General features: G+C 52.8%; 1 protein-coding gene across 8 annotated transcripts; it reads right to left on the reverse strand.

Moving 5' to 3' along the window:
- Nucleotides 1–993: 993 nt before the first annotated feature.
- Nucleotides 994–7929, reverse strand: BDH2 (3-hydroxybutyrate dehydrogenase 2). 8 transcript variants are annotated; one of them, XM_078609891.1, is made up of 10 exons: nt 7831–7929; nt 7019–7091; nt 5514–5592; nt 4653–4749; nt 3830–3938; nt 3464–3524; nt 3112–3225; nt 2652–2710; nt 1846–1967; nt 994–1182 (listed from the first exon to the last, which is right to left on the reverse strand). In XM_078609891.1, exons 1-10 carry the CDS (start codon nt 7893–7895, stop codon nt 1152–1154), a joined length of 810 nt encoding a protein of 269 aa, XP_078466017.1. In that variant the 5' UTR covers nt 7896–7929; the 3' UTR covers nt 994–1151. The 8 variants fall into 8 exon arrangements, with proteins under 8 accessions (XP_078466017.1, XP_078466019.1, XP_078466014.1 ...); XM_078609893.1 differs by having other exon boundaries at nt 1875–1967; nt 7831–7928; XM_078609888.1 differs by having other exon boundaries at nt 1875–1967; nt 4653–4754; nt 7674–7910.
- Between the last annotated feature and the right edge of the window lie 1490 nt (nt 7930–9419).

The following is a 9419-nucleotide window of genomic DNA, read 5'->3' on the forward strand; positions in this document are numbered from 1 at the left end:
CCCACGACCCGACAACACAAGCGGCTACGCGGTTTGCTTACGGAGTGAACAAGTTCAACCTTACCCACGGCTTGCGGGAGAGGGATGGACACAGGATCGGCCGTTCCTGCCATCTCAACCCTGGCATGGCCTGCAGCTTGATGCACCTGTGGGTGTTGCCATGTTTCCCATCGGCAGTCCGATTCAACGCCTCACTGAAACCGGCCTGCAGCGTCCCTCAATTACTTCAGATTGGTCGCCCACAGCTTTGAAATGAAATGAGGAAATTAGTAACCTAATATTTAACAAAACTATTTCACAGTTGTGTGAACAAGGAGAGCCCTGGGGAGTGAAGACTCCAGCCTGGTGTCAGGGTTGTACACATCTTTCTCTTTTTCATTACAGGCTCAGGGCAGGGCTACTCGGGTAGACACAGTGTTCTCATGCTAATCTTAAATCCACGGGTCGTGTGAAAAGCAATATTTTTTTAATCCCAAATTTGTCTCATCTACAACGAGACCGACGTGAGGATTTAATTCTGGCTGTGTGGCTGCTGCCACCACGGCAGGGCGATACGAGACTGCAGTTATTTTGTTCACAAGCGATTTTAATTTTCCAGTTCCATGTATATAGAGTAACAAAACCGTGTATTCAATTTATAAATGTTTTCAAACAAAACTTTACGAAGATCCGACTCCTGCCCTGGCCCTTCTAAACTCAATCATTCCTGACCTCCTTCCCAGGCCTCCAGACCTCAACAAAAGGGCATCTCAGTCACTCTCGTGGACCTTCTCATCTGTATGCAACACCCCCACACCAGCTCATGTGCATTCACAATGGTCCTCATGACCTTCACAATGATCTTCCTGAAATGGCAATGTGCCAACAACTCCGTCTCCATCACTGCTAATACCCCTGTGTCTCTTCACTGTGTGACAAATAGGCGCAAGTGCTGTGCAGTGTCAGAAGATCGGCCATGGCATCGACTCTGAAACCAAGCATGACAAGAGGCAATATATGCAGATTGCTTTAATTACATTGCAGAAATGATCATAACTTGTGTCATTACATTGGGGATATAATTGCACTACAAATTTAAAATATGCTTGCAATGAAAATCTGATTATGTAAGGCAAATGTTAATCTTCTTCACAGGCTCCATCCCCCATCAATCACCATCTCATTCCCAGTAACGTAGGCAGACTGCAGCAAAAAATGAAATATGCATAATTAAACATAATCCGTACTTTGGTAATGCAGGCCTAAACCCACGCAGGGGTAGATACTGTTGGGTGTGCCCAGGACATCCCATTTCCTGGTGGCACTCGTGCGTGCAGGAATAATTATGTTTGCGCTTCATCAGCCAATTACGTTGAATTGCGCTTATCTGTGTCATGCCACATGACAGCCTCCCATGTATACTTTTACAGTGAGCAGTGGGACCACCCTGCGTTGGAGAACGTCCCTGGAAGACGAAGTCTCCACTACAGGAGGCCTTCTCGTTCAGGCTCAGGATTGGGGGAGGGCCCAAAAGCTGGGTGGTGCACGAGGAAGTGCACCAGATTTTTCAAAAGTAGTTTTCTGAATGACATTTCACCAACGCTCTGTAAAATTTTACTTTTTGCACAAAATCAGTGTTCTAACATTCTGACAGGCAGTGATATAGCACGGGGAATGTTATAACATAAGCAGTTTTTCACACAATATGCTGGCAAAGGCATGAAATACCCAAATATATCACAGCCACTGATGACGATACATTGGCATTGCTGTTAGTGATTTAAAGCAAGGGGAATATTTAATGGCCAAGGTATTTTATTCGACTGCGTTGAAAAGTGATTGTATAATTGATCACATTGGATATACCTTTGAGTTACACTCTCGCTTGAGCGTACCTCGTCAGAAGCCAAATAGACACAGAGGTGAGCCACCTCCTCTGGCTTGGCGAGCCGTCCGCTCTTCTGCCTCGCCATGAAGTCCTGCCTCGCCTGCATCGCATCCAACAACACGGCACGGACTCACTCCAGGTCTCTGTGTCTCTCAACTTCAACTCAATCATGTGGTCAACGTCGAGCCACGAGGCAGAGACGTTTCCCTTCACAACTCTCCAAAGCACAGGTACAAAGGCCATTTTGTGATCATAAAGCTTTTAATTCTGGTGAATATACTTTATACGTATAAACCAACTCATTCTCAAGAGCCTTCATATCACCAAGTATGCGACAGGCTACCATTAAACATCGTTGGTCTTTGATTATACAAATTAGTGATGAAATAAAATTAAGGAATTCAGATTAGCACAAAATGAGGCATAACGCTTGTCATAAGCATGGTTTTATGGCTTCAGGGTGCAGGAGACAATGGTCCTTGAGTCATGGCCATGCACTTTCTGGCTGCGAGACAAACTCGTGACAAGAGAACGCAATACATTGAGCACAATCACAAATCATTCTTATTCTGAAATAAATAAATCTTGTTTACTAATGCAGATTTCATCCTATTTGTGAAGGATGCAGAAAAGCAAACCCAATTTCGATTGTGAGATTGAGATTCACTGGAGGTGCTCTGCCATTCCCCTGGTGGTACCGATGTACTCGACAGCGCAAGTGTGTCTCTCCACCTAAGTGTCAAGAGTGTCACTCGGTAACACTTAAACACAGCTGAGTTTCTACCTTTTCTGGGTCAGGCTGGGCATTGATGCGCTCTTGCAGTGACGGAGTGTCCACCGTGCCTGCAAGAGAACAACCCGACAACGCGTGTCACTCAATCCCATCACAAGACTCAAGCGGAACGGCATCTTCCAATTCAGCTGTTATTTCACAAGTGTGGCTATGTCACTTTTCTGACAAGATCGGTCGACTCGAACACTGACGATTGTGTCTTACACAAGACTCCGGGACAACAGCATTGAGGCAGCACGAAGGGAAGGTGAGCGTGAACCCTGTCATATGGAGCTCTAGCCTGATTGAAGTGAGGACATTTAGAATTACTTTGACAGCAAGGCCTTGATAGAAGTAAAAAGACTCGCAAGATCCAGGCAAAGGCCTAACTGGTCCTCAAGGGGGCCTGAAGAAATGGCCTGGTCTTGTGAACGCAGGGATTAGAACGCTGTTCAGAACGAACTTCACTCACCAGGACAGACAGCATTGCAGCGAATGCCTTCCGTTAAAAAGTCCGCAGCCACAGATTTTGTGAGTCCTATGATGGCCGCCTTCGAGGTGCTGTACACACAGCGGTTGGCCACGCCTGCGAGCACACAGACAAGGGCGAGTTGAACACCAAGCAGCCAGCAACCTTGAGAAGATCCACCGCCACCCATAACCAGAGGTTCCTATCAATAGCAAGGCACTGCTCCACACTGGCCCACTTTTTAGACAATTCAGTGAAGTGTAAATTTAAATGGGATACCTTACCCAATTCCACAAATAACAATATAGCACAGGAAACAAATTGACATGAATAAGTCTCGGTCATTTATTCTCACCTTTGATGCTGGATGCCACAGATGCCATGTTGATGATGGAGCCCGACTTCTGAGCCAGCATCTGCATGAAAGGAACCAACATGGGTTCTGGGAAATTGGTCGATTGTTGAATCCATAACCGGAGGCCATGATATTCGTCAGCTGACAGACTCTCCGTATGCCCTATACCCCTGACCTCGCAATAGCCGAGTGCCTCATCACACCAACCAGCCATCTCGAGATTCTTGGTGTCCTATTCGATTAGAACCTGAGTTTCGACTTTCATATTTAGTTCATTGTCAGGATTTCCAATCACCAATGTTGGTCAAGGCACCAGTGAACACATCTGGGTAAACAGCTCACATCCACGTTCAATGTTCAGGGTACCTTGGGTAGGAACGCACGGATCATGTAGTAAATCCCCTTAACGTTGAGGTTCATGGTGAAATCCCAGTCGTTGTCCTCGCAGTCCAAAATAGTTCCATGGTGGACAAACCTGTGCAGAGTACAATAATAAATGAGCACCTAATCAAACTGCGTGTGCTCCAGGGTGTTAAGAGTGGAATGGTTGCGTGTAGATGAATGGTTTACAAGTCGGCCAAGGACGATGTGGTCATGCTGCACCCGGCTCGCAATCGGAAGGCTGCGAGAGTTCACATCGTAGCCACGGCTTTCAGGGACGCTTATCTGGTCAATGAAATAAGTGCCACTTTTTTGGAAGTCAGCGGAGGTCGTCTTGGGTCACGCCGAATCTCCACCACTGATTCAAGGTGCCATCGCAGACGAGTGCCGCCCAATTGGGCAGACAACTGTAAGACATTGTCCAATAGTTTTATGTTGCCAGTGCGAGATTGTGCGTAAGCAAGTAATCGACATTGATCTATTTCACCACGATTCTGATGAGACTTATTTTAAATCAGTCCAGAGAGCAGGGGACACATTTTGTCTCGGTATGGTTTATAAGGCGCAATCCGACTGCTTTTGTAAAAATCTATATCAAATGACATTTCGACAATTTTAACTATTACTGAGTTGATATGAGGTTTTATTAGAGACAAACACAAATTAAGTGCAAGCCTCGTGTTGATGAATATATTGGGAATCAGTGTCGTCTGGTTTATATTAGAACGTTCTTGGGATGCCCAGTGAAGGTCCAGTTAGAGTGTGACGTATGCACGACGATACGGGCTCATTCTTGCATTGTCAGTACCCTGCACAGTTGAACAAGACGTCCACTTTGTCAATCTTGGCAGCAAGAGCCTCGATCTGATCCTTGCTCGTCACATTCAGGACTCCAACTTCTATGCCTGCACTTCGCCATATTCCAACGCAAAGAGGTACAATGCATTATCCATCTAATTTATATTACTTTACAAATAACTCTCCATACAGTGCCAGCCAAGGGGATCGTCTGACCATACTTCACCATGCTGGTCAGTGTGGCCTGGGGAAAGGGGGGAGAATCCCATAAAGTACCCCTTTGTAGCAAGTGAACAGTGGTTATCCTGTGGAGAGAATGGCTCAGTAGGACGTGTAATTTCCACCCGTGGCTCAGGTGCAGAGTTGAGCACCGCTCACCACCAACACAAGCAAGAAGACGGCACTTTGAATCACTGGTTTCTGTGTGTGGTTATGCACGTACGAAGGAATGGTAATTTTACTCATTAAACAAGATGATCCAAGTATCTGCTTTAATCAAATCACCTGGAATGTACCTGTATCTCATCGGATCTCAGAAATAGGACTGGACCTGCATAGTACTGGGATGGGGGTCACCGGGCATAATAGGTGGCCAGCAGAAGGCAATACAGCAATATCATATTTGACTGTACTCCGTGCCGATGCTCCCCACCTATACGAACGTGAAGGATAAAGTATCGTCAAACAATTCCCACGAGCCACAGAGTGCGGACAGTCCCCCAGCCCGCAGTGGACTGACTAAAGGCTGTCCGTGCACACCTAAGTCCACGTACGGTATGAAGACAGCGTAAAAAAAAAAAACTTGGCACCTCCGTGTTTATTTATGACCCTCAAAGTGACAAGTCTACAATTTGTGCATGTGATTGCGTACCTGGAATTTGCTCCAACTCCTTCAGGGCTTCCCCATTGATGTCTGTGGCAATCACCTTGGCCCCTTCTTTCGCAAATGCCTGTGGTGTTTTTGCAAGCGGTGAGGGAAGCGGCCATATGCAGTGGTGTGTGCATTAGTAGATTGGCCGCATAAGCTCCAAAAAGCACAACGATGCCCATCCTATTAAGAGGATAACAATGAGTTGCAACCGGACTTGCAAGGTAAACCAGCATCTGCAATCTGCGGGTTTTGCCGTCGGAGCAAGACGGAATCTTAAAACTGTAAAAACTGTCAACTGCAATAACCAGGGCCCTTGTGTAGGGTCAGCACTCTTGAGGTTGGTGGAGGAGGCAGGAGGTGAGAGACAAGATTAGATTGACGAGCAACGAAGTGAATATTTGGTCAGAGCCGTCCCTAGGCTACAGCAATCGCCCCGGGCCCGCGCTCTTGTAGGGGGGGGGGGGGGGCGCTTCGACGTCACAGTGCCAGATGTAATACTTCCGATTTAGTGTGAAGGCGTCGGGGGGCCCACACAGTGGGATTTCCCACGGCCCCGCACTCCCCAACGGACGGCGCTGGATGTGGTCGAGGGTGCGATGGGGACCCGAGAGTGGGGAGTGAGTGGGGAGAGAGTGGGGAGTGAGGGAGTGGGTGGGGAGAGAGTGGGGAGAGAGTGGGGAGTGGGTGGGGAGTGAGTGGGGAGTGGGTGGGGAGTGAGTGGGGAGAGAGTGGGGAGTGGGTGGGGAGTGGGGAGTGAGGGAGTGGGTGGGGAGAGAGTGGGGAGTGAGTGGGGAGTGGGTGGGGAGTGAGTGGGTAGTGGGTGGGGAGAGAGTGGTGAGTGAGTGGGGAGAGAGTGGTGAGTGAGAGTGGGGAGTGAGTGGTGAGTGAGTGGGGAGTGGGTGGTGAGTGGGGAGTGGGTGGTGAGTGAGTGGTGAGTGGGGAGTGAGTGGTGAGTGAGTGGTGAGTGAGTGAGTGGGGAGTGAGTGGGGAGTGAGTGGGGAGTGAGTGGGGAGTGAGTGGTGAGTGAGTGGTGAGTGGGGAGTGAGTGGTGAGTGAGTGGGGAGTGGGGAGTGAGTGGTGAGTGGGTGGGGAGTGAGTGGTGAGTGGGGAGTGAGTGGTGAGTGGGGAGTGAGTGGTGAGTGAGTGGTGAGTGGGGAGTGAGTGGTGAGTGAGTGGGGAGTGGGGAGTGAGTGGTGAGTGGGTGGGGAGTGAGTGGTGAGTGGGGAGTGAGTGGTGAGTGGGGAGTGAGTGAGTGGTGAGTGGGTGGGGAGTTAGTGGTGAGTGGGGAGTGAGTGGTGAGTGAGTGGGGAGTGAGTGGTGAGTGGGTGGGGAGTGAGTGGTGAGTGAGTGGTGAGTGGGTGGGGAGTGAGTGGTGAGTGGGGAGTGAGTGGTGAGTGAGTGGGGAGTGGGGAGTAAGTGGTGAGTGAGTGGGGAGTGAGTGGTGAGTGGGTGGGGTCCATTGAATGCGCCTCCACCGCACGCGCGTCTGCCGGGGCGGCACTCACGATGGCGCAGGCCCTGCCGATGCCCTGTCCCGCGGCGGAGAGGACCACCACCTTCCCGTCGAGGCGGCCCATCCTGTGGCGCCGCGTACACGCGGATGGGACACAGTGACACGGCCTCGTGTCACCCCGGGGAGGTGGACGACACACAGGGAACACGATACTCCCCGTGCCCCCCGAGGCCAGTCAGCGTACTCCACTCTGAAGTGCCCAATCGTACGGGAAGGCCATTCGATATATGGCTGACATGACGCAATAAGTCGTTCCGCAAAACATAACTGAGCGTAACTTACCACCCTTGTATCACTCCACTGCTGGATCTCGACCTCCCCATGTCACGTGGCTATTTGACCATACTTCACCATGCCCGTCAGTGCGGCCCAGTAAAGAGGGTGCCCAGGGCCGGTTCAGGTCTCACTGCCACTGGCGTAGCCACGGACAATCGTCGGACACGGCTCACTGGCAGATACCACATTGCACCAACCACTGCGTCACCGTTCCCCACAATTAATACATTTCATGTGTGATTATCGGCGTTCTCAGGGGAGAAAAACTCTTGTCTATACGATTACATCTTTCAAATAATGGATGACTGAGATACAATTAGACTTAAAGACACACCGCGTGTGACAATGCGAGCAGATTGTATGGAACCTACAAGGGGAGAAGTTCCTCTCCGATAGCGTGGGTGCAGCGCGTGCAGTCTCTCTCGTGTGGCCCAATGGCATTCGGGTGCAGCAGACAGAGACCGGTGGTGGTGGTGGTTGCGGGTCTCTGCGGCGGGCTGCAGGTAAACAGAGCGCCGCCGAACGCACCTGGCCCAGAGCAGCCCCGGAAGCGCGGCGCCCCGTCTCGGCCTCTCCTCAGGCCCCGTGTCCATACAAGGGCAGGCCCCGCTCACGCCCCGCCCCTCGAGTCGTGTTCTTATCGGTGATTGGCTGCTGCTGTCGGTTCTTCCCCACCCTCCACCCCCCCCCCCACGGCGACGCGTGTCAATCACGAGCCATGTGACGCGCGCGAGGCTGTGGTCACGTGACGTCGGTGGCGTGATATGACGCGCGGGGCGGAGTCACGTGACGTCCCCGTGACGCACGAGCGAGGCGGGAGTCACGAGGCCGCGTGACGGGGGGGGTGGAGATGCAGCCGCCTCGGGGTCACCGCGACTTGCCGCCTGCCCCCCACCCCACCCCACCCCGCCGCTTCACCATCACGGGACAGAACGTGTCCGGGCTGTCACGTGGTCGTAAAATAACATGCTGAGCTGAAACATTGCGAAGGCGCATCCGCGTGTCACCATGGCAGCAACTAATGTTTAAAATCCGAACGCGAACTCATTCACGTGTTGGCCGCTCGTCCCGGCTGCTGATGCCGCCGCTTTTGACCCTCGTTACCACGGCGACCGCCGTTCCAGGAAAAGTAAACAACCCCGGTTGCTGCGGCGACGACGCGCGTCCTTGCGCACGTGGTCACCACGTGACCCCCCGCGGCGCGCGCGCGCTGCACCTGGCGGGGCGGGGTCCCCGAGTCGTGTCCCCGCCCCCCCCGGTGCCCCCCCCCCGGTGTCCCGCCCCCTCCCGTCGGGCTGACAGGAAGCGGCGCGCGCCACGCACGGGGCGCGACACGCGGAGTCGCTCGGCATGGCGGGCTCGCGGCGCCTCTCTGCGCTCTACACGCAGTACCTGCTCGTCACGGCGCTCTACATGCTCGAGCCCTGGGAGCGCGCCGCCTTCAGTATCCTCCCGCTGCGGACATCGGGACCCCCCCCAGCTCCCTCGACCGCGCGGCGCTCTCACGGCTCCTTCCTCGTGCCCCTCTCCCTGCTCACTGGTTCCCCACTTCCGACTCGCGCCCTCCATGCACCCTCGCCTTGCTCTCGTCACTCTCTTCGCTCGAGTCGCCTCTCGCTCGAGTCGCCTCTCGCTCCCACTCTCTGCTCTCACCATCCACACGCGACTCTGCTGGCTGAGCTGTTAAGTTGAGGACACTGCGAATGAATGCGTGAGAGAGAGAGAGGACAGCGCGAGTCTGGCTTGCTGGGCCGTGGGCGCGGGGAGGTGTTGGGTGCGAGCAGTCGTTGGCGCTGTGCGCTCTGCTAGTAAACTGAAGTACACACTGAAGTACACTCTGAACTCGACTCGCCCTCACGCCCGCGAGGGTTCCACAGGGCTCTGTCCCCGCGTGTAATAGCAGCAGCAGCACTGCGAGAGCCACGGCAGCGCTGCGGGCAAGGGCTCCGATTGCGATGTCGAGGTACGCTGCTGCTGCCCACGACGGGAGGGCTTCAGCAGGGAGAGAGTTCGTGTCGTCCTTCTGTCCCCCCCCCTCGTTGTGTGTCTACGTCGTGAAAGTCGCAGCGTGCGCTGTAGCCAGCCGTGCTAATCGGAGGTGCGGCCTGCAGTGTTTG

The sequence above is a fragment of the Lampetra planeri genome, chromosome 33 (genome assembly GCF_965212315.1).
Source record: "Lampetra planeri chromosome 33, kcLamPlan1.2.h2, whole genome shotgun sequence".
Taxonomy (NCBI): Eukaryota; Metazoa; Chordata; class Hyperoartia; order Petromyzontiformes; family Petromyzontidae; genus Lampetra; species Lampetra planeri.